Source organism: Centroberyx affinis, unplaced genomic scaffold (genome assembly GCF_046629955.1).
Source record: "Centroberyx affinis isolate AG114_WGS23_722 - 3 ecotype Tasmania unplaced genomic scaffold, CSIRO-AGI_Caff_v1 ptg004383l_1, whole genome shotgun sequence".
Classification (NCBI taxonomy): domain Eukaryota; kingdom Metazoa; phylum Chordata; class Actinopteri; order Beryciformes; family Berycidae; genus Centroberyx; species Centroberyx affinis.
This window is the reverse complement of record NW_027282074.1, coordinates 49,120-75,317: the sequence shown is the minus strand read 5'-3', so window position 1 is coordinate 75,317 and position 26,198 is coordinate 49,120. Positions and strand designations below refer to the sequence as shown.

At 42.1% G+C, this 26,198-nt stretch overlaps 1 protein-coding gene across 1 annotated transcript in view; it reads right to left on the bottom strand.

The window, feature by feature from the left end:
* LOC139664856 (rap1 GTPase-GDP dissociation stimulator 1) overlaps positions 1-26,198 on the bottom strand; it is a 48,379-nt gene that overhangs the window by 7,774 nt on the left and 14,407 nt on the right. Inside the window, exons 2-9 of the mRNA XM_071543832.1 lie at positions 17,493-17,615; positions 10,557-10,682; positions 9,663-9,791; positions 7,902-8,027; positions 4,708-4,851; positions 2,700-2,831; positions 1,916-2,050; positions 1,438-1,563 (exon numbers count right to left, since the gene is read on the bottom strand). Coding sequence (XP_071399933.1) covers positions 1,438-1,563; positions 1,916-2,050; positions 2,700-2,831; positions 4,708-4,851; positions 7,902-8,027; positions 9,663-9,791; positions 10,557-10,682; positions 17,493-17,615 — 1,041 coding nt within the window. The remainder of the gene's footprint in view (positions 1-1,437; positions 1,564-1,915; positions 2,051-2,699; positions 2,832-4,707; positions 4,852-7,901; positions 8,028-9,662; positions 9,792-10,556; positions 10,683-17,492; positions 17,616-26,198) is intronic.

The window sequence follows — 26,198 nt, the reverse complement described above, 5'->3', positions numbered from 1 at the left end:
AGGGTAGTTCAGGTAGTCCAGGGCAGTCCAGGGTAGTCCAGGATACTCCAGGGTAGTTCAGGTAGTTCAGAGTAGCTCAGGTAGTTCAGGGTAGTTCAGGGTAGTCCAGGGTAGTCCAGGGTAGTCTAGGAAAGTCCAGGGTAGTTCAGGTAGTTCAGAGTAGTTCAGGTAGTTCAGGGTAGTTCAGGGTAGTCCAGGGTAGTTCAGGTAGTTCAGAGTAGTTCAGGTAGTTCAGGGTAGTTCGGGGTAGTCCAGGGTAGTCCAGGGTAGTTCAGGTAGTTTGGAGTAGTTCAGGTAGTCCAGGGCAGTCCAGGGTAGTCCAGGATACTCCAGAGTAGTTCAGGTAGTTCAGAGTAGTTCAGGTAGTCCAGGGTAGTCCAGGGTAGCCCAGGGTAGTCCAGGGTAGTTCAGGTAGTTCAGAGTAGTTCAGGTAGTCCAGGGCAGTCCAGGGTAGTCCAGGGTAGTCCAGGGTAGTCCAGGATAGTTCAGGTAGTTCAGAGTAGTTCAGGTAGTCCAGGGTAGTCCAGAGTCGAGCTGTATAGTCACAGCTGTAATCGTTATGTGTGTGGGAATAAAAGACTCAAATCTCTCTCCTATGATCCCAATCGGCAACGTCAAGATTAAATCAAACATGTTTAATTTTATCGGGGCTAGTCTTTGCGTAATCCTGTGGTGTGCGCTCTTCAAAGACTCAAATCTTAACAGGAATCTTTAATAGCCAATGAAAATTGAATTTGCGACCGACCAAGGAAGAGGGGAAAAAGACGGAAGTGTAAACAAAAGAGCTAACATGTGCAATGGCTGCGGCAAGAAAGAAAAAGAAACCTGAATGTCTTCTCAATCTTTTTTCCATGAAAATCCCAGCACAAACCACAGCTGCTGCAAGCCATATGGGCTGCATGTTTGATTTGTTAGCAAAATATTGCTGAAAAATACATTCTCGCGAGTGCAGGTGTACCATGAAAAATCACATTCTCCACATAGTCCACTTATTCTCAGTCTTTTGTATACGGTCTGTGGTCTTTAGATTTGTGCTCCTTAAAGACAGCCGCCATTATGTATGTGCGTCACAAGAAACTGAAAGAAATCTGCAAATTTCAGTTGTTAAATGTGCGCTGCTCAAAATTTTTCATTGTTGCATGATTGGAAAAATCTTGTGTCCCCATCTTAAGAAGCAAACTTATCTCAAATGAACTTGAAGTACATGTAGAACAAGGGTAATTATAAAACAAATCCATAACACTATAAAAAGATTTAATCAATCCATAATGATATAATAATAATATAATAGAATGTCTACAACAACAGTAACTATAAAAACATCCAGAACAGTGACTATAATATATTCCGGCATGAGAATCCATGCAGTGACTGTCCTGAAATTCCAAGAGCGGGTACACACGTGTTGTCCCCCACCTCACACACACACACACACACCTTGTCCATCCACCATCATGCGTAGTGTACCCAGCAGTTTGAACTGAACCGGCGGCATGTCGGAGCGCAGGAGCGTCTTAATCCTCTCCGTCACCCCGTCCTCCAGCATCCGCACTTTATTGGTGGCTGGAAGACAGAGAAGTCAATCTGACAGAGGTCACAAGTGTCTTATTATAGGTGGATTGTGTGTGTGTGCGCGCGCATATGTGTATGTGTTTCTTGGTGCGTGCATTTATGTGTCTATGTGTCCGTGCGTTTCAATCCAGTAATCCCACGTCTACATTGTCCTTCAAAAGGAAATGTTACAATATATTTTTCAGTATGTAATTATGGAATGTGATTGCTTTTCTTTTATGCGTACTCTTTTATGCTTACTTTTCTTTTAGCATGTAATTTACATTCCTTTCAAATGGAGATTTCTGCACTTCCTGCTTTTTGTTTGTTGATGGAATCTCTGTAGTTTGCTTTGTATCAGTACCGGGAATGGCCAGGTTTCGGAGCGCGCTCAGTCCGGCATGCTGAACAGACACATCTCCCTCATCGACATGCTGCTCCAGCAGGGTCAGGATGTGAGGAACCACGCCCAGATCCAGCATCTTTACACAGTTGCTGTCTAACAGAAACACAGACATCAGGCCATCTTCATTCAGGGCTAGCAAGCTCACTTTCAATTACCATTCCAAAGTTGTAATCAAATGCCATGCTCAAACTCAGTAGTACTATCTGATTACATGTAATATCTGAAAAAGTAACTATGTATTTATTTCCAAAAACCATTTTCAAAACATCTGTATCTGATTAGTGTTAATTCAGTAACTATAAGAGATTATAATTATTATTTTTCATTTTGCATGTAATCTCTTACACTGCATTTTTTGTCCCAAATTAAATCAATATTTCAGATAGTAAAAAACAATCACAATTTAGCATCCATATCCCCGTATGACTTAATGTTCTCACAAGAGTGTAATGTCCCTTTAAAGAGAATGATAGTTTATAATGTCTGTATGAAACAAAGTTGGAGGACTAAAAGCGGAAAATTGTGCAATGGTCAGTGTAAAAAATATATGAAGAACAAAGGATTGAGATTTGACAGAGTTAAAAGGAAGACAGACAGAGGAGGTGAGTAAATTTTATCCTATAAAGATAAAAAAAAAGTGGCTACAAAAAAATAGTGAGAATGTATGGAGTATGGGGCTACAAATGTAATCTGTTTAAAATGCCATAAACCATGTGTGTGTTTGTTCTGCCAAACGTCTCACCATTCCTGGCAAAGTTGGCAATGGCCAGAGCTCCAGACAGTTGGAGCTGGGTGTTGGAGCTCTGCAGCCAGGAGAGAACATCTTGGTACACCAGGCCTGATCCCTCACCAAAACACTTCTGCATGGACTCATCTGACACACACACATACCCACACACACTCAAATTATTGGAAATCATTATAAAACATAAAAAACGGCACATATTGTAATCAGTCAGGTGGCGTTAGTTGATTAAATCCACTATAAACTTGTACAATGAGCCAATGAGCAGCATGGCATTACCCTCCTTGTGACTGCTTTAAAATAGAAGCTTGAAGCATCAAGGGTGGAGACAAAGGTCAGTGGACAGGACTGAGGAACTGTGGCTCAAGACAGAAAATAGGAGACGACTACACCTTAAACCGATTAGGACAGTTGGCGAATGGGAGGTAACGCCTTTATATAAGTGTATGTTAGCAGTAACATTAGTTGTCGTAGTGACGTGTTGTGATTTTATTTTATTTTTCAATGGTATTTTCATTTGCCAAGACATTCACAGCTGTCAAGCATGTAGCTAGTACTAAGCTAGCTTTAACTTGTTAAAGGCATACTGAGTAAGATTTTGCTGCTTGTGGCTTGTAAACACAACTTTCAAAGTTGAGCCCTCCCCCTGTGGTTGCCAGAATGGTAAAAACCTGTAAAAAAAAAAAAAAAAGCGAGGAAAAAGCAGACAAGGTTCTTCCAAAACAAGAGTGAATCTGTTGGCTTTCATTCGTTGGAGAGTATTGAAGGAGAGGATGGGGATGAAGAGCGACGTGGAGCTGGCCTGTTTTTCTGTTGGAAAGGCAGGTGCCGGTTAGCTTAACTATCAGCTTTTCTACTACAACGAAGCTACGCTAATGGTAGCTAGCTGCCAGCTCACGATACACACTAGCTCTGACCAGTTGCTCTATTTAGCAGTGGTTTTGGTTGCAGCCGGACACACCTGCTGCCAAAATGCTGACGCCCAGAAACGTACAGAAGCGTAATGCATTCACTTGAGAAAAAAAAATGTGCCCTGTTTTTCTGAATTAACGAGATAATTATCTCAGAATTCTGAGAAAAGTTTTCATGGAAAAAAAATAATTCTGCTCTGTTTTTCTGAATTAACGAGATAATTATCTCAGAATTCTGAGAAAAGTTTTAATGGAAAAAAAAATAATTCTGCTCTGTTTTTCTGAATTAATGAGATACCTCAAAATCCCAAGAGAAGCTCTCATTCCTACTTGAGAGCTCGATTTCATGGAAGCAAACATGTCCCGCCTGTTTAGTTTAATCCAGTTTTATTTTGCTTTTGGTTCGAAACATTGGGAGATACTCGTGTCTTTAAGTAATATAGATGGTATTGCAACCGTAGGCTACTCCATGCAGGTGAGAGCTTCTCGCAGGATTTTGAGGTATCTCGTTAATGAGCAGATTTTTTTTTTTCATGAAAACTTTTCCCAGAATTCTGAGATAATTATCTGCTTAATTCAGAAAAACAGGGCAATTTTTTTCTTTCTCAAGTGAATGCATTACGCTTCCGTAGAAACGTCCCGAACATTCCGAAATTTGAAAATCCAGGCAGAAGGCATGGGGTCTCTGCAAACACACACACACTGTCACAGACTACCAATGGGCCATATAAGTCATGATTTAGTAGGATAATCTTTGGATGAGTTTATGTTATTTCAAGGGGGAAAATGCGGTTCAGTATGCCTTTAAACAAGAAATACATGTGTCTGGATAGCACTAACTCATGGACAAAACTCTTGGTATGGAGGGACTTTGGTTGCTAGTGTAATGGGGCGTAATTTGCCTGCAACTTTAAAAGCATTTTCATTCAGTAAATACAAAGAAAGAAACAACAAACAAGCCACATTTGGACAGTATCTATACACCTGCTTCAGGTAACAGAAAAGGTACTCTCCCACCCAGTTTAAGGTTGAGTTGTTGTTGCTGGACACTATAGTTTAGAGATGCCACACAAGGTCACGTTTGCATCACTCACCTCCTAAAAGCAAGGACACTATCAGGGTGGAGGCGATCTTGATGCTGCAGAGGTCGTGGGGGTCTGAACCACCCTGCAGCCCCCGAATCATCTCTGATAAAGCCTCTGGTACTCCAGACTCCGCAAACTGCAGCTTCAGTGTATCTGGTGGTACAGCATGACCATGTCAGCTTGATTGTCTAATATCTCCAATCTTGCCATTTTTTTTTACTATGATCAGCCAACATTGGGTTCCAAATGTAGAAAATGTTTAATCACCAGAGAACCAAAGTAAAAAGAAACAGGTATTGATAGTTGACTTTTATGAGATACTGACATTACTCCATGTCCTTTACAAATGACCTTTTATCTCTAGTTTTACATTCCTCCTTTGTCGATACAACCATCTGCTTGACCTTCTGCTTGACCCTCGACTCATATGAGAATGAACCTTAAAGCTGAACTAGTCCAGATTTTTATGTAAAAATTCAATTGCCGGGGGCGTCCTGTGGCTCAGTGTCCAGTGTTCTAAAGCGCGAACCATGTAAGCGAAACGTTCGAATCCGGCCCAGAACCTTTGTCGCATGTTATTCTTCTCTCATCCCAATCCTTCCTGTCTCCCCACTGTCTAATAAAGGCAAAAATGCCCAAAAAATTATCTTACAAAAACAACCGCTGCTGTATCAGCCTGAATCCCAAACAGGGCTTACAACAGAAAAGAATACAAGATGATGTGTATTTATGTGTATTTTATGTGTATTTTATACAGCAGGCACTGTTGTGTCCAAGACAACTTTCCTTTGGGACAATAAAGTCTATCTAATCTAATTGTATCTAATCCCCACTAATTGAGATGCATTAGATTCACTGTATTTGTCCAAATTAACTTCTGGTGTCGGTATGGTCACTGGTGGGAAATCTTCTCCACACAGGAAGGTATGAATCCAAACTTACAAGTAAATCGGAGTCATTCCTATGTTCCCAGGGTCCTATGTTCCCAGGGTCCTAGGTTCCCAAGGTCCTATGTTCCCAGGGTCCTATGTTCCCAAGGTCCTATGTTCCCAGGGTCCTATTATCCCCAGTTCTACATATGTGCTCTCCCAGGGTCCTATGTTCCCAGGGTTCTATGTTCCCAAGGTCCTATGTTCCCAGGGTCCTATGTTCCCAAGGTCCTATGTTCCCAAGGTCCTATGTTCCCAGGGTCCTATGTTCCCCAGTTCTATGTGCTCTCGCAGGGTCCTATGTTCCCAGGGTTCTATGTTCCCAAGGTCCTATGTTCCCCAGTTCTACATATGTGCTCTCCCAGGGTCCTATGTTCCCAGGGTCCTATGTTCCCAAGGTCCTATGTTCCCAGGGTCCTATGTTCCCAGGGTCCTATGTTCCCCAGTTCTACATATGTGCTCTCCCAGGGTCCTATGTTCCCAGGGTCCTATGTTACCAGGGTCCTATGTTCCCCAACTCTATAGCACATAAGATGTTCCCCTAAGAATTTTATCCACAGAACCACCCAGACTCTTTAATATTCTCTGCCAGGTCAGATTTGACTCGGAACACCACAGATGTAACAATTTTTTTTAGAGACCTTCCAAATCAAATAAAATGATAACCATTGGTTTTGTTGTGTTTATATAGCTGTTTTGAAGCCTTGTTCCAACAGAAAAAAATTGATAATATTTATGAAATATTTTAACTTGAAATGGGTCAAATTTGACCCGAACACAGTAGGAGGGTTAGTGTGTGTTAACAGAATATTGAACTGGGGAACATAGGACCCTGGGAACATAGATACGCTCCCCACTAAGAACAAGACATTTCGTTTACTGACGTTTCCTCATTACCCGGATTTCCAGGTAATGAATTCAAACAGCTGCCTCCTGCTGCCATTTGGGGGCGCCGGCGTGTGAAATTGCCTAGTGCAGCTTTAAGTTCTGTAAAGTTCTATAATCTGTCTGTTCACATCTGTGTGTATTCATTTCTATTGGTTTAACTCCTGGGTAAGTAATTATGAAGGTTGCACACTTCTTTCCATACGAAAATATTTATTTTAGATCACCAACATGTTTCGGCATTATGCCTTCTTCAGGGTGTCATGAAAATGAAAGTTCACCTGGACCTTATATAGAAACAGGTGTCTATTATTAGTGACGTCGCATGCCCAGCCCCCAAAGCTCCTTGATAACAAATATTAGGTTACTTGGTAACACTTTACAATAAGGGTACATTAATTAAGGGTTAACTAATGTGTCTGGTAATCATTTACTAATGGTGTTCATGTTAACTAAGGTATTAATTTATACATTATTTAATAGTCATCTTTATAAACTATTAAATAATGTATAAATTAATACCTTAGTTAACATGAACACCATTAGTAAATTACACATTAGTTAACTGTTAATTAAGAGTTAGTTAGTGCTTATTAAGCATTAATGCTTATTAAGCATTAACTAACCCTTAACTTAGTGTACCCTTATTGTAAAGTGTTACCGGTTACTTATTTCATGACAGTCAGTAATATAAAATACATTGTAAAATATACTAAATCTTCACATTACTTGACCCAAAATATATACCGTATTTCCTCTAATATTGGCCCAGGCCTTTATTTACCTCATCTGCAGAGGGTATCAGGCCTTTATTGGAAGCAGGCTTATATTAGAGACAGGCCTTTATTTCTAATTCCCTCTGTTTGATAAGTATATTTGCTCATATTTTAGTACGAAGCCTCCTTGTTTTCTGATCTGCTTCTGTTGGGGTTCGTTAGGTAGCTGTTTTTTTGTAACTGCTATGCATTACCGATAATTACGGTAATCGACGACGGCACGCTCCAGAGACTTCCGCCGGCCGAGCCATCTTGTGGCATACTGCCATCTTGTGGCATACTGCCATCTTGTGGCACTTCACTGCTGTTGTTTATTCCTTTGTTTTTTTCCGCGGCCTGTATTTGGGCCCCGGCCATTATCAGAGACCCGACTTTTAATTGACTATTAGAGGAAATACGGTATATAAAATATGTGCTACATCTTTTTCAAGATGCTATAACTTCATTCAATATAGGTAAAAATTATCAAGATTGCAACAGGTGCCTAGTCAGTGACGTCAACAACAATAAATGTTCCTTGGTAACAAATATTTCATAGTAATCACAAAACATGACAGTTTAAGAAAATACAATGTAAGGAAATATTAGATCTTCATATGACTCCTGGTCTTACCACTCTCGCCCAGTGATCCCAGTACTTCCAGGATAACATGTCGCCGTTCGGCATCAGGCGCCCGTTTCAGCTGGAACGTCAGCACCTCTGCCACGCTCAGGTCTGCCAGGGCCTCCCTTGCCGAGTCTGCAAAGATATGGGCCTATAACTATAGACAGTGTAGGAGGTAACTTATTACCATAACGATAAGGTAAACTACAAGTTAAACAGTAACTAAACCAAACAAAAAAGGTTTAGTTACTCTTTAAATTGGGTAGCAGCACTGCAGCTGCTTTTTTTTAAATTTATTTATTTTTTTTAATCTCTTCTTGATAGGAGTTTCCATTTTATAACAGTGACAGGCCCGGCAAATTTAGATTTTAGTCCCAACTGTCCCTGTTTTGGTTCCAGGTTTGGTTCTACTTTATTATAGTAAGAGCACTACGTAAAACACTGGCTCAGTTTTTTTTGTCCTCCATGATGAAATCTGGTGGGGGGTGCTATAGATGGGTCTTTGTTCATTCATCTGTTCATTTGGATTTAATCCAGGTCAAAGCAAGGTGACATATTTAGTGATTACTGATTGGCCAAGAGGGGGACTGCAACATTGTTGGGGCGATGGCATATTTACTGTTGCAATGTTTATTTCATATTTTCTCTAGCAGTGGTTCTCACAATACTGACCCACCACTGCAGAATGAATATAGGAGAAATCACATTAATTCATTTTCTGTATGTGCTTGTTCGTTTTCAGGGTGGCGGTGGGCTAGAGCCTATCCCAGCATACATTGGGTGGAAGGCATCACGGGGCTAACACAGAAAGAGTGACACTCACATTCATACCTATGAAAGGACCGGGAATCAAACCGACAGTGTTGTGGCTAAATATTGAGACTCTGTGATGCCCCAGAGATATCACTTAGTGCAGTGATTCCCAAAGTGTGGGCCGCGACTAGTGAGCTGTGAGGGTACTGCAGGTGGGCCGCGAGAGGTCATTTACAATAAATAAATAAAAAGTTTTTAATTTTCAACTTTGTAATTAAGTTTGAAATAATCAAATAAATTAAATATTTGCATTAAAAAAAGTAATCAGAACTAATAAAACAAAGCCATGGGATTTAAATTACGTGTTATTCTTAATTTATCTGACCTATTTTTGGCGTCATTGGCGGGAAATTGTAATTGAGGGAATACCTCATCATTGGCGGGGGAAGAGTAAAAATGGAGCGGTGGCTATCAGGTTGCAAAAGGAAAGCTGTTAATGGAGAATCAACCTCCACAAGCGAATCATCAGAAGATCAAAATAAATCAGTGAAAACAAAAAGAAGGACTCATAGAAAGTACTCAAGTGAGTACCTATCGCTATCGCTAATATTACACGGCAATGAGCACAGCTGTGATGGATTGTAATAAGTGCATCAGAAATTATACTTTCTGTCTGTTTTTTCTTCATGTTGATATTGGGTTGGATATTGTGAAATTTTATGTATAAGCATTTTTTGCATTTCATTTCTTACATTTGTTGCTTTACAAATTGTTACGTGTATGTGGATGGATTATGAAGTTGCACTGCATTGCCGTATGCCCACGTTCACATGTTCTGTTTATGAAATAAAAAATATATATGGAAATACTTCATCTTAGTCTCGTGTGTTGATCAGAGTTGTGATTAAAGGGTTGGGTGGGCCGCAGAAGATTTTCAGATTTCAAATTGGGCCGCAGCATTCTTAAGTTTGGGAATGGCTGACTTAGTGTAATACTTTTCATGTTGTTAATAATCACCCATGTCAGCCAGGTTACACAGGGCCAGCAAGCAGACGTTGACCAGAGGGTCATTCTCAGGATACTCCCTCATGATGGACACCAGTCTGGGGATCACACCACTCTGGACCAACTGGTCCTGCTGGGCCGCTGTAGGGGGAGGGGGTCAAAGCAAAAGTAGGGCCCAGAAACAATGACTAAGAGTTAAAAGCACAAATGAAAAAAATGACAGAGAATCCAACACAAATCAAGTAAAAGCAAGACTAAAAGTGTTTGTTTTTTTAAGTGATTTAAAAGAGGACACTGATCTCCTCAGGCAGGGCATTCTACAGTTTAGGGACCCGGATGGAAAAAGCTGTACCCTTTGTTATCAACTTAGACTGAAGAACAACCAGCAGACCCCTGCCCGAGGATCTCAGGTTACATTTGGGCTTATATGGGGTTACAAGCTCAGCACTATATGAGGGAACCAGCCTTAGGCACGCCTTAAAAGTCTAACTAGGACTAAGAAAACCACATCACACCAGTACTGAGATCACTGCATTGGCTTCCTGTGTGCCAGAGAATTAAGTTTAAAATTCTGGGATCACCATTTCAAATTCTACATATTGAGGTAATTATAACAAGGTTTCACAATTAATACGACAATGATATACTGATGATTAAAAATCATATACATATCACCTTTAATTAAACCCGAACCATGAGCTTACTGTCTGTCATTCTGTTCCATCTTTAAGCCTGTTTCATCTTTAAGTCTGCTGTCCTAGGTCCTGGGTTTACGTCTGCCTGGGGCCTTAGGGGTTGAGCTCCATACCTTAGGGCCTATTCTCTGCCTCCACATAAGCAAACTGTTCATCATCATTAAATCCAGTGGCAGTGTTGAGCTTCCCAGCTGCTGTCAGACCAACTCACAGTTATCAAAGCAGATGCGTCCGATGGCCCTGCCAGTGTTCAGCAGCATCTCCTGGTTATCGCTCTTCAGATGAGGAACCAGCGCCGTCACCAAGCCTGCCTCGATGCATGGGTCCCTCACCGCGGCTAAAACATACACAGAAATGAGATTTAAAGCACTTACTGCAAGGCAATAACACAATAGACACATGGGGGGTGTCCAGGTAACTCAGTGTCATCTCCTCCATCTGTCTAACAAAGCACAGATTCCATGAAATTATATTTAAAAGTGCAATGAGTAAGACTTTTACTGTTGAGGGAGAGTAATTATATGCACATCACGTGGGTGCAAGGCTATCAGAAAACTGTGTCAATGAAAGAAGGAGTAACGCCTGCACACTTGCTCCATGCCACAAAAGTTTAATAGTGACAATGTTTTGATCCTACCTGGATCTTCGTCAGGTCAAAATGTTTGAAAAATGGAAACCACACCCATATTTATACATCATGCACACCGAGGCTGACAAGCTCTATGATGGCAGGTGTGGTTAACCATCCAAACCGCCCAGGGCGATAAACCTCCAAAAATAATTAACAATTCAATAAAGTACATAGAAAACAGATACATAGAGAAAAAAACAGTAGTACTTCAAAAATATCAAACATACATGTATATCTTATATATAAGCATAAACATAATATCAGATACAACATCCCATATATCAAAATCTACATCACCTACGTTCAAAAATATTGTATTAAGTTAGAGGAAAAGAAGAAATCTTAAATTCATGTAAGAAATTGGGTCTTAACACCCTTACTACGACTTTTACTGTCTCATATCACAAAATGACTGTAATATATCTGCAGGGGCTTCCTCTGGATGGAGCACATATTCGCTGCTGTTTACAAGACATTTTTGATTTTGCGCTTAAATTTTGATTCATCACAGAACAGAAAGAACAGCAAATGTAAACACTTTCATGAAATGGAGCATCGTGTTAGTTCAGACAGGACACAGAAGTCACACGTGGTCAGCTGATGTCAGGTGATTGCTACGCACACCCATCACAATCCATTCTCATAACAAGGCAGTCTATTTAAATGACCTCCTCTTACACTGATTCTTGCTACAGCCTATGGTGGCTTTTAACGCCTGGATTCCACTGGGGGCGACGCAGCATTGTTCCGTCCTCTGCGCGGCTTCATACCACACCGGGAGCGTTTCAGAAGCGGAGCGTTTTGTCTGGCCGTTTTGTTTGACTTGCTGATTTGGTCACTTTTCCTTGATTTTTGTGCTTCTACCAGTAGGCTACGTAGTTAAATGGTTTCTTTTTTTGTCTGTTTTAATTGTGTTTATTGTTGTTATTTCCTACTTTGTTGTGCTGTAGCCTACAGACAAAGTTAATACAGTTAAGTCCAGTTATGAACGACATGGATCAAAGATTTGTGGCTGTTTTAGTTGTTAAAAATACATTCATCCTCATAATTATCTCGTATCTATATTTCACATACAGTGCCTGTTAGCAGGAGGAGAACACTTGCATTTCTTCTCCTTTTCTCCTCGGTTATAACGTTGATGATGTGATATACGATCAGGAGTCTGCACAGGGTGTTTTATTTAGAAAATTGACCGGATGCTCTACCGTTCCTGTGTCTGACTTCCTGCCCAGCTCGATCTGCTCTGTGCAGCTTGATGCTGGGTAAGCAGGGAGCAGCTTAGTGTAGAGCCATAAACACCAAACATAACTGTATTACCATTAGTTGCTATAAATGTTTCAATCCTGAATGTAGAGGTAAAAACACTTGCAAAGATACTCCAAATCCATATCCGAGAAGAAGATGTTATCTACAGCCAAACGCTTAATCACTGAATAAACATTCAAATCGCATTCTGTTGATGGTGTGGTCCTTGCTCATTTCAAAGATTTCATACCATTATCCATACTCCATCCTCTCCTGTGAAACCAGAAGTGGTAAATTTCTCTTGACGCAGAGAAAGCCTTTAAACAGAGTGGAGTGGATATGCTTGCTTTATACCTCAATTCAGGCATATGTGCATACAAACACTCATTCTTCAAAGTCCTTCCCCTTAGCACGTCACACATCAGGGGTGCCCAATCTCCCCCCTATTCTTTGGCCTCACCATTGAACTGTTATCAGTAGTGTGACGGCCTTCAGGCCATGGCCCTGCCTGTTTGTGTCTCTGGCTGAATCAAAATGTCCGGACTTCGGCGGACTTGCAGACTTGCGGACTTTACAGCACGCTCCGGTATTGTATGGATATTGTATGGGGTATTGTATGGGGAACGGTAAGTGCTTTTCATACATTGTACTGTTGTGGGGAGGATTGTAGCTGGATAGTCTGCTGTTTAGGCTGTTTGGCTGGAGCATCTGTTCATTTTCCCCAGGCAGGAGGAAGCAACAGTTCCTTGTTAGCAGGGACTGTTGGGTGTTTTTTGTTTTGATAGTGGTTTGTTGTTTTTGTGTGTGATACATGCGGCTAGTAGCAGTTGTCTCAGGAGCACCCCTGAAACATTGGCTGGGGCAATTAGCCTCGGGAAGGCTCAGGAGGTTTATTCTGCCCTTAGTCCTGTTGAGAGTATGGATTATGCAAAGGTTAAGATGGCTGTATTGAAAGCATATGAACTGGTTCCGGAAGCTTACAGGCAGAAGTTCAGGAATTGGCAGCAAGGTGAAAAGCAAACTCATGCAGAATTTGCACGTGACATTGCAGGCCACTGCAGGGTATGGTGACCCTAATAGAGTTTGCCATTCATGTAAGAACAAAGGCCATTGTCCACTTGCTAAGGGGATTGAAATTCTGCTTCCACTGCTGATAGTGTATATGTGAAACCTTGTGCACTGGTAGCTCCTGCGCTGCCCGAATTGAGTTCTGCAGTCCCGGAAAGGCAGTCTGGCCTAGACTCGGGTTATCAAATGGACAATGATTTCACCCCATTCATTACATCTGGGTTTGTGTCCTTGGCAAGTCATGCTGAGAAGATGGCAGTTAATGTCTTAAGGGATCCTGGGGGTTTTCACAGTTTCATTCGGGAGGGTGTGTTGCCTTTTTCCTCCAGCACTAGGGCTGGGTATCGGTACTCGATACCTTTAAGGTATCGACCGAAATAACCCAGTACCAAATAGTATCGAAACTTCTCCAGTCAAACAATACCTGCATTCGATATTTTTTGTACACAGATCTAGAAAAAAATGACTATTTGTATGGTTTTGCTCGTAGCCAATCACCGCAAGCGTTCTTCAATTTAATGCAACGTGTGATTGGCCACTACTGCAGCAGCTACAACCCATACAGTTTGTGGTGGTGAAGTCGAGCGCGGTGTATGTGAGGGAGTTGGCAGTTCAGAGTGCTGAGATGCCACCAAAACATAAAAAAAAGGTATCAAATGAAGTACTCTATTAATATCGGTATCACTTTAAGGGTACTGGTATTGGTACTGGTATCGTAATTTTTTAAACGATACCCAGCCCTATCCAGCACTGACACAGATGATGTTGCATGGGTCAGAGGGATTGGCTTAATTCCTTTGAGTGTACCCTTGCATAGATTTACTTTGTTTTTGGACCTGGTGCAAGGGGAAGTGGCCATGGCAGTACGTCCTGACTTGTTTATTGGAGGGGTAGATATCATCCTGGGTAATGATTTAGATGGCCATAATCTGTGGTTTTGGTATGTTTAACACACGCAGTTATATTGTATGCTTTGCAGGGTTAGGGAGACACGGTCTCTTTAAGAAAGTCTGGCTTTTCCGAGCAACGTCAGCTCGACGTAGGTTTGTTGTGTTTTTGGGCAGCGCTATGTAAATTAGCTAGGAGTTGGTGGAAAATAAATGACACACGAGTTGGTGTAGTCAACGAGAGAAGTTGTCCGTCTCTACATTCCTGCCACTTCCACACTGGTGACCCCGACATTTGTCTGCTGGACGTTTCCAGTGACAGCTCTTCACGAACATGGCGACTAATGCTGTTTCCCTCAAGCTGCCCAAGAGCTCTGGAAGATTCCCAAGAGTTCTGGGAATCGTCGGCCTCAGCCTGGTTCGCCCAGACGGAGGCGCACCGCGCCGGAGAGATCACCGCGGACGCCACAAAAAACTATTATGTGGTGTCGGCCCTCGGGAGTTCAACTGCATCCCGAGTGGTGAGCCTCCTCAAAATTCCCCCGCAGCAAGATAAATATGAAACACTCAAAGCCCATCTGTTGAAAGCATTTGAACTTTCTGACGCTGAGCGGGCTAGCCGGCTCTTCTCTCTACAAGGCCTCGGCGACAGCAAACCGTCTGAGCTCATGGACAGGATGCTGGATCTCCTGGGTGGGCACAATCCCAATTTCCTCTTCGTCCAACTGTTCCTGCGACAGCTGCCTTCCCAGATACGGGCTGCTCTGGCCAACACCGCCATCACTGACTGCCGTGCTCTAGCTGAGGAGGCTGATAAATTTTTCCTGGCTGGTCAACAACACTGCGTGGCCGCGCTGTTTCCTGCCCAAGCTCTGCCACTGCCTGGAGACACAACAGTCTCTGCCATAGCAACGGCTCCGTGTCTGCGGCGGGACCCCGGCCTGTGTTTTTACCACGCAAAGTTTGGGCCCAAAGCCAAGTGGTGCCGATCGCCATGCAGCTTCAGCGCGGTGGGAAATGCCGGGGCCGGCGCTCAGTAGTGGCCCTGAGCATCGGCCGAGCAGGCAGGCTGCTGTTCATCCAAGACACCATCTCCGGACGGCGTCTCCTGTGCGACACGGGCGCACAGAGGAGTTTCCTGCCCGCATCGAGAGTGGACATCCTGGCCGGCGGGCACGCCCCCCCCCCCCCCCGCTAACGGCAGCCCATCCGCACCTACCGCACGAGGTACGTGGAGCTGTGTTTCGGCGGACAGCGGTTCGGCTGGGACTTTGTCACGGCAAAAGATGGATGTCCCCAAAACGGCGGTGATCACCCCATTCGGATTGTTCGAATTTCTGCGCATGCCAAATGCCCCGGCCCGTCGTTCCCTCTGGGTGGAGGCGGCATGTGTTCGATGCCGTACATGACCTCTCCCACCCGGGAAAGAAGCCATCTCTAAGGCTAGTGGCGGCCAGGTTCGTCTGGCACAGGCTCAAAAAAGATGTGAGAGACTGGGCTGGCACCTGCGTGGCGTGCCAGTGCTCTAAAGTGCACCGCCACACCAAAGCCCCCCTGGCACAGTTCCCGGTGCCCGAAAGGAGGTCACATCAGGTCCACGTCAACGTGGACCTGGTGGGCCCCCTCCCCCCTCCCACGGTTTCACTTACCTCCTCACCATGGTGGACAGGTCCACTCGATGGCCGGAAGCCGTCCCGCTGTCGTCAACAACGTCCACCGAAGTGGCCCGGGACGTTCATCGGGTCGCCCGGTTTGGTACCCCTTCTGACCTCTCCTCTGACCGAGGCCCACAGTTTACGTCCGAGCTCTGGAACGCAGTCGCAGAGGGCCTGGGGGTGAAGCTCCACCGCACCACCGCATACTACCCACAAGCCAACGGGTTGTGTGAGCGGTTTCATCGCTCCATGAAGGCCACTCTTTGGGCCAGCCTCAAGGACAGCGGTCGATAGGCTCCCGTGGGTCATGCTGGGCCTCAGGACCGCCCCTAAAGAAGACCTCCAGTCCTCATCTGCCGAACTGATATACGGCCAGCCGCTGTGGGTTCCAGGGGATTTCGTCCCTAACTTCACAGCTCCCTGGTCTGCGGCCCACCAACGGACCACGCTCCGGGATACCGCCGGTGTTTTCGCACTGGTCCCCACTTCGCATCATGGCCTCCCACGGTCTCACGTCCCCACCAGTCTGCAGTCTGCAGGGTACGTTTTCTTCTGCCATGATGCCCACCATGGGCCCCTGCAACCTCCCTACGATGGCCTGTTCTGCGTCCTGGAGACCGGGGACAAGCACTTTGTGGTGGACGTCGGCGGTAAGCCGGAGCACGTTTCTGTGGACCGCCTCAAGCCAGCTCACCTGGACCTGGACAGACCCGTCAGTCTGGCCCAACCCCTGCGGCGGAGGCGCCCCCCTACCCTGCTTCCACCCCCCACCCTACCCTCACGCCGCCACAGAGTCCCCAAGGCTCCTCCTGCGGGCCCCCTGGCCCCTGCTCCCGTGCTGCGGCCAAGCCATCCGTCCCCCTCCGCGTTGACTTTTTCTGTTATGGTGAATTCTGGGGGGACGTATGTAGCGGACTCTATGGACATTATTCACCATAATCTGGGTATGGACATTACTCACCATAATCTGTGGTTTTGGTATGTTTAACACACGCAGTTATATTGTATGCTTTACAGGGTTAGGGAGACACGGCCTCTTTAAGAAAGTCTGGTTTTTCTGAGCAACGTCAGCTCGACGTAGGTTTGTTGTGTTTTTGGGCAGCGCTATGTAAATTAGCTAGGAGTTGGTGGAAAATAAATGACACACGAGTTGGTGTAGTCAACGAGAGAAGTTGTCCGTCTCTACATTCCTGCCACTTCCACACTTTTATATATTTTTTTATATATATTATATATATTTATATATTTATATATAGCATATATATTTCATATGTTTTGTATATTTTCATATTGTCTATATTCCAAATTTATTGCTACTATTTTGCACAGCCTCATAATGCTGCAATCCATACATTTCCCCATACTTCCCATTCAAACATTCTACTTAACATGTTCTGGTGTTGAAAATATAGGTTGCATATGCTTATATAACCATAATTTGCTATATAACTGTTTATGCTCTATTTTTATTTTTGTACTGTATTCTTTCCCTGCTGTATCCTATTATAATTTGCTTCTGCAATGACCTGATTTCCCCACAGGGATCAATAAAGTTCCATCTTATTTTATATTATCTGAGGACAGTTATTACTTTTCAGCAACACACTGCTACACACAAATTTATTTTAACATAAGAGGATATAGTGATAAAAGCTACCTACCTTCCCGTGCCATCTCTGCCACCACCAGTGCCACCTGGCAGGTCAGGCTGCTTCTACTCCGTAAGGCCTGGGCCAACGTGGGCAGAATCCCACTTCTGGCAATCTCCACAGCAGCACCCTTCTCTATGGATACACACAAACACACACACACACACACACACACCAAATACCCAGTTATTCAGTATGAAAACAATGGAGTGATTTCAAATTATATACTAGAAAAATTTGTTTTGGCTCATTTAAAAAACATTGCAAACAAAGGAGGGTAGGTAAATATTGTTAACCAGAACACAGAACAATAGTCTTCTTATTTATTATGGGCAAAAAACGAACGTGTTTCAGCTAGAAGCCATCATCAGTGTAATCAAAACAGCAGAAAAGGCAATTTATATAGACAGGTGAGGTTCAAACACCAACCAGAAATGAGAATACATAATTGCATAATAGGATCCATCAGTGAATGAACCGCCCAGATACGGCCTCTCCTAATGAAGGAGGTGTGTCCACAATAATCAGAAAAAACAATGACTGGTGTCACAAGCTGAAAAGTAATGAATATAAAACTGAATGCCCAAGACCGGAAACATATAGCAAGAGACTATATAAAAAGAGCTATACAAACCAGATTAATAAATGAAGATGCACACAAATAAAAAAAAATTACAGACTAATGAATGCTCTATGTAAATAGAGGGCTCAAAACTACTCAGTTAATAGAAAAACCTCTGAAACATCTCTGAAACAGAATATATCTATATATAATGGGGACACATAGCCTGTAAAAGGAAATAAATTAAGAGCTATATGACCCTGTTAGCCCAAATAGTTTGAATTTTTCAAGAGAGCATCAAAAACATTATAAAGAAATAACCTTCATAATGTACATACATTCACATTGTATATGGCCTCGATAGAGGAAAAATAGTAATCCACAAAATACATATAAAGAATCCAAATAAAGCAAGGACAAATAGCATGTAAAATTTTAAGTAAGAGCTATATGCCCCCGTTACATAGTTTGAACCCTTTCAAGAGTAGCCTATATAGAAAAAAATGGAAAAAATGTCAAGACAAAATACATCTACAAAATATAGTAAAGATAAATAACAAGTAAAAGGAAACTAATTAGAAGCTATAAGACCCTGTCAACTAGCATGAATCCTTTCAAGAGAGCACAGTAAAATATCGTAGACACAATGTCAAGAATAAATGACAAGAATAAATACATCTACAAAATCTAAATATGGAATCCTAATATGGTAGGGACCCCGATAGATTATATGAAGCAACCCAAGAGTAGGATGTACCATTTCTATACCTTGAAATTCCCTTAAATTTCAAGGTATAGAACTGGTACATCCTTTTAAAAGGGGTGGTGATAAGGACAGATTTCTGTTACAGAGGGAAGCATATTGGATTCACACATTACAAACTGAGAGCCCAAAGGGTTTGAACAAAGATCCTTGCCACAACCGTGCACCCAATACAGTGTTTAAGATTTTTTCACTAAATATTATTAACCCACCACACACAGAAAACAGCCTCACTATAAGTGACAAATGTTTCCTGGCATAATGTTCATTTCAATTTCCGTTTTGGGGAGAGACTTCGCTGCTACTACAGCTTAGAAGATGTCGAAAACAGGACACTGAATCAGCACACTAAATGTCCCGTTGTTGGCTGTAAGGCTGAAAACAAATCTCTACATTCCCTCCTAGTATCGCAAGATAAAAAGAAAGAGTGGTTGAAATATATTTTTGACAATAACATTGTGGCCAAGCACACGTCGCATTAAATTGAAGAACGGTGATTGGCTACGAGCAAAACCATACAAATAGTCATTTTTTTCTAGATCTGTGTACAAAAAGTATCGAATGCAGGTATCGTTTGACTGGAGAAGTTTCGATACTATTTGGTAGCCCAAATAGTTTAGGAGGGAATGTAGAGATTTGTTTTCAGCCTTACAGCCAACAACGGGACATTTAGTGTGCTGATTCAGTGTCTTGCTTTCGACATCTTCTAAGCTGTAGTAGCAGCGAAGTCTCTCCCCAAAACGGAAATTGAAATGAACATTATGCCAGGAAACATTTGTCACTTATAGTGAGGCTGTTTTCTGTGTGTGGTGGGTTAATAATATTTAGTGAAAAAATCTTAAACACTGTATTCCGACTATAGTTAACTTAGTTTGTATGTTTGTGCTAACGTCTAAGCAGGATTTGAATCAAAACTGCTCCTGAAAGATGGATCTATCCCAGCTGGACGTGACCCAACAGCAAACGTGCAATCGGTAAGTATCGCCAGTAGCTCCAGTCCTGATGAGGCGACAGCACTATCACTGCACCACCGTGACACATTTACTGTGGAACCAGGTAACTGAAAGCACCTTGATGTTTTCTTTAGACAACGGTAGATTGTTACTTAAAGCTGTGTCCCAGACGTGATGATTAGTGATGATTTCTGTACAAGAGTGATGACATCAGCAGAAGACGTATTTTAAAGGCATGATTATACATTGGTAATGTGAAAGTACTCTAACACGTTACTTTTAATAAAGAATAACTTAGTAACGTAACTAGTTACTATTTAGGGCAAGTAACGAAGTAAAGTAACTAGTTAGTGTCAAAAGTAACTTTCACTGTTCATAACAAAGTATAAACTATAGTATAAAATAATCTATAAATCAAAATTGCACATTTTGCTACTTTGCTACTTTGAACAGATATCTCCGCTTTTGAACAGTTCTATGCTGCTAATATGCTAATTAAAACATATTTTTGTGGCTGAATGTTTACGTTACAACTAGATTAAAGCAGAAGGGTGTTTTGTGTGCAAGATGTTGAACTTTGGCCGGCGATCTCTTTTCCATATAAACGGAAGCTAGCTCTGCTCTCTCTCTCTCTCTCTCTCTCTCTCTCTCTCTCTCCATCTATCTATCTCTCTCTGTCTCGGTGTCTCTTACTCTTTGTCTGTCTCTCTCACGCTGGGGCCCAAGAGCTCGAGGGGGCACCTAAGCCAGAGCCTGATACATGATGATGCTGTCACTGACTTTACATTTACTGCCCTGCAGTCAAAGGGCTTAGTCATTTATATCAACACCAAAGCCTATAATAACCTACACATTTGTTTTGAAGGTGTCAACATGGCACTGTCACAGTGAGTGACTGTCACAGTGAGTGTTACCGTCATTATCTATAGCGCTTTAGCAGTGAAGTGTGCATTTTTAGTCCAAATCTGTCAGAATAGGGCCCACTGACCCATATACCATGCAGCTACTGTGTGGCCATACAGTAGATTTTGCACTTTAAAATATGTTTTTTAGGCCTAGAATAATGTGTTTGCACCTTGTAATTCCATTGTAATTGTGTAGTTTCCTCTCCCATAAGTGCAATAACAAAAAGTAGTAGGTATCTGTGCCCAGGGGCCCTTTGTCTCATAATCCGCCTATGGTCTTCATTGTTTTGAGAGCTTGATTGCATTTTGTGCATGGAATAAAAAAAAAATACAGTGTGTAAGATACACACACAGCTCTGCATCTCTCTATTTGGCTCTCTGTGACCTACTGCCAGTGATAGTGCTACTACTACTACTACTACTACTGCTGCTACTACTACTATTACCACTGCTTCTACTACCACTACTACTACTACTGCTGCTGCTACTACTACTACTACTGCTGCTTCTACTACCACTACTGCTGCTGCTACTACTACTACTACTACCACCACTACTACTGCTGCTACTACTACTACTGATGCTACTACTACTATTACTACTGTTTCTACTACCACTACTGCTACTGCTGCTACTACTACTACCACCACTACTACTGCTGCTACTACTACTACTATTACTACTACTTCTACTACCACTACTACTGCTGCTACTACTACTATTACTACTGCTTCTACTACCACTACTGCTGCTGCTACTACTACAACTACTACTACCACCACTACTACAACTACTACTACTACTGCTGCTACTACGACTACTACTACTACTGCTACTGCTACTGCTGCTACTACTATTACTACTGCTACTGCTGCTACTACTGCTACTACTATTACTACTATTGCTACTAATACTGCTACTTCAACTCTACTAAAGCTACTGCTACTAACATCCTAGCAATTGTTAGCAAAACACTGGCCACCGCTAGCAACACTTGCGAACGCCGGGTCTAAGGGAATGTTGCAAGGGCAGCAAGTACACTTACATTTTCTTTAGAAAATTTTGCCTTCTCTAGTTCAAACTCCTCTCCTCTGTGGTGGAATCTAAAGCTACAATCCAGAATTTATTTTACCATTAATATATTGCATATATAAAAATACTGTATGTTCCTGTAGCATTTAACTAAGAAAAAAGTATGCGTTAAGCTTCCCTTGACCCATCACATGCATTTTAGCACCCATAGTTACAACCATTACAAACGTACTGTAACCTTGACAAAATAACTCCAAAACCAGAAAGCACTTGGAGAGTTCAAACCTCTGCCAACGCTGAACAGTTCTCCAACTTGCTGTCATGCATCTTTGCTATCACTTCAATTATAGGATAGATTTCTTAGGATTTGGAATCAAGTCTCTATCTCCATTAGTTTCATAATTATGGCTAAAAAACAATAATCGTGTTGACCATGCAAACATATCCTTAGGATTTGGAATAAAGTCTCTATCTCTAGTAGTTTCACCATTATGGCTAAAGACAATAATGGTGTAATGGTGGACTTCCCAGATGTAGATCACCACCAAAATCTAATCAGTTGTTCCTTGGGCCAAGGCTCATCTATCCACCAAATTTCATGGAAATCTGCTCTTAAGTTTCGGATATAGCCTGCTGACAGACGGACAGACAAAAAAACGGGCAAAAACATAATCCCTTAGCGGAAGTAATACGTTACATGTGAATCTATCTGTCACATACTGTCAGTATCTCTAACAAAAGGATGGATAATACATTCCAGAGAGAAAAAAACTGCCTTCAGAAAAATAGAGGGCTTTCTGGTGACATAACACACCCTCTGGCAGCCATATTGGAGATCTTCAGCTCTTTAGCTGTGAACTACTGACTGTACTTGTAAACTTAGGACTTGGCTGTAAAAGCTCATAGTGCAATTTTGAGAAACCAACACATCGTTAATCATTAACTCAATGAATATACAGTAGATGTTTGTCAATTTCAAATTACTATTGTTAGTTATCATCTCCATAACTTATAATGATGACTTCAGGAGATGTGACTTAAAATTATGAGCTGATATACCATCTTAAAGCATTACTAAACTGATTGCATAATAGTTTAATAATAAGAATTTTTAGCATACTTCCCAGCATGTATTGCATTTGCATTAATTCTCCAAAAAACCCTTTGTGGTGGACGCAGCCTGTCATCATACAGGAGATATTCCCATTGCATCCTGTCTGTGATCTCTCTCCTGAAAAACACAAAACTGTGGGATCTTAAAGACAGTGCACTGACCTGAAGGTAAATCATCCCATTTCCAGTCCTAATGACGGTAACATGGAACAGACTTGTCAAACAGCCATATAACACCAATACGCATCCCTGTTTCTGGCAATCCTTGAGGCGCCAGAATGTCTGAGATGAGACACATTGGAGTGTGCCCAAAATCATAAGAAATCTTTGATACAGATTCATGGGACCTTGGGACATTGTGTTGGACTCTAATGTACTGTACATCTCTTGTATATGTAACTGTGATGTTTAATAGTTTTTCGCATTATTCAATTTCTTCATCTTTTCATGGGGCTTAGGTAATCATGTTGGATACCAAAATGCTCAGGCATTTAGTAGTGCCAGTGTTACTATGGTCAACTATATTGTGTAGATCTGGAAGCCAAAATTCATGTTTTATGCATTTGTAATAAGCTCTCCCGCTGTCTAGACCAGTGGTTCTCAACCTTTTTCATATCAAGGACCCCTAATTTAGTCCACATTAGGGCCACGGACCCCCATTTGATGCGATTTTGTCCCTCGGACCCAAATCTGAGAATATTTTTATTGTTAGATATGATTTTGTCCAGAACTCCATGACTATCTGTATTGTAGGGAGAGAGATAACAGATAAACTATGATCAAAATAATCAGTCTCCTACATTCTATAATTGTTCTTGTAAATGAAATAATGAAGTTTAACGCTTCATCAATTTGCTGGGGACCCCCTGGAATGCCCTCAAGGACCCCTGGTGGTCCCCGGACCCCACGTTGAGAACCACTTGTCTAGACGTACCAGGCCACATTCACACACCTATTTGATCACAACAAAACCACATGCAACCTTGCCCGAAGTGGTCACTGACATTTCTATTATTCAATAATAATTTCTATATTCATAATTCAGTGTTACTACATACTTCGATAGTTATTATATAGCTCCTTTATTACTCATTCCTTAGCTGATTCATATAGTCCATCATTCAACTTCTGTAATTGCGTTAAACATTGATCTAATTATCAATCATAAATCTACCTATTATATGCTTTATGTTTACTTGTTTCACCTGATTATTGAGTGTGCTTTAGTACTAAATATATTCCTTTGCAAAAAGTCATCTCCTGTGTTCACTGTATGGGTTTAGATTAAAGAAAGCTCAGAATTCAGTCCTTTAGATGAGACCGGTTGATGCCTGTATCTGGTGCCCCGTTGAAGCTAACTCTAAATTGTATTGATATCAGACACCATCACAATACACCTTTGTTTTTATTGTTAGTTGTTATTTAGTTAGGATTGAGACTTGTTAGAAATGTATGTTAGGTAAATCATAGGTCTATTTCTGATAAAAACAAAAAAAGAAAATAATGATAACCATGATGAAAATTAGTATCCAGTTCAAGACATACCCCCAATACTCAGAAATGCTACAGATTTCAGAAATGCTATGAGGTGGAGTAGCCATCCTCTGTTGGTTAGACCTGGCAAATAGTGTCCACCTCTACGGTTCACATTAGTACAGTCAGCTGCTCACTTTTTTCTAGCAAAATATTGACACTGAAACCATAAAAATTGCCATGTCCACTTATTAAATTGCCATGTCCAGACATGTATGTTAGGGCTAATATTGTCAGTGCCCCTGACCAAGGCACTGGCAAAAGAACTGGAGTTGGTCCCAGGGCGCTGTACTGCGGCTGTCCACTGCTCCTAGTGTGTGTATAGGATGGGTCAAATGCAGAGGACAAATTTCCCCACGGGGATAATAAAGTATACAAATATTCTAAACGACTTTGGGGTCAGAAAGTTGCATGAAAATATTGGCAGTTGTGGGTTGCGTTTTTGTTTTTGTTTTTTTTCATTTCTTTTGTCCGTCTAATGCAATGTGACCCCTTTAAAACAAAGCGATGCCTACTTGCAAACCCCGTCATAAGCATGCATATGCAGAGTGGTGAAGAGTTCAACCAAAAAACGATATTCCCTTTTCAGGTTGTTTCTTTTTAATCAAATCTTTTTAAATTTTGAATCCTTGGTAATTCGTGGGGACTGGACCAAGGAGGTTTCATAGTATCGACTGGACCTGTCCTCTGTGGTGGGAAATTCAGACTGGGTCAATCCGAATTGGATGGTCGCTATAGTGGTGATGCCATTATAGTGCACAAGGTAGAGAGCCACATGGCTGGAATCAGTGGAGATCATGTAGATGCCACTATAGAAGCCATCTTGAAAGTCTTTCTTTGGTCCGAAAAGAGCATGCATGCTTTGCAGTGTGCCCTCTACCAGACATTTTGGCTAGATGTCAAAGTCTGAGCAGCTATAGTTTGTTTACCCCACAGGCGGACGCCATGACTGCTACAGCATTGTGAACATATTACATCAAACTTCTTTGCTACTGTGATTGGTTTAGCACAAACCAATCGGTTAAGGCATACAATGACATTAGTAAATCACTCTCAGAGGACGGCATTGGCATGGCATAAATCGCCATTGCTGCAATTGCAATTCATGGGGTCTGGCTCCAGGCTATAGGAATGTAGTAATATTGGTATAAAATTTCTTATGTGGTAAATAAGCATATTAAGAACAATAATCAACTATTTTCCATTGCTAATTCACTATTATAACTTTTATCAACACAGTCATTGACAAATTTGCAAAGATGAAATCTAGAAAAAATTATTTGTAGGTGTGACAAATAGCTCAGGGAGAGGTACAATACCAGCGGGGAAATGACTCTCAGACACAGTTTTGCAGGTGCCAAAATTATGTAGTTCTTTATTTTACAAGCGTGGTGCGGGTTGGATGCTGGAACTCCAGTGTGGCTTCTCCCAGTCTGATAGTGGTGGCTGACCTTGGGAGGAGGAGGGAACTCTGGCCTGGAAACACTAACTGGTCTGTGGGGGAGACAGTTTATAATGCCGTTCGTCCGTAGTCCAAATCTCATCGTCAGGTCCGTTCCTACTGGGTTGTTCAGCCGGGGCACACACACTCTTGTTGGTGAGGAAACAAGCACAGTCAGCACAGTCAACACAACACAAGTCCGTTTATCCAGATCCGTCAATCGTTAATCCTATGACACAAGCCAAGTTTTGTTTCCGTGTTTGGTAGTCCTTCTTACCACCTTGGAATCGGTTTGCGCTCCGGTTTGCTCTCCTGTGTGGGAGAGAGCGCTGTCGGTGGTGCTGAAGTCCCACTGAGTCATCATTCTGGGCTGACACCCCACATATCCCCCCCCCCAGCTCCGTGCTGATGCAAGG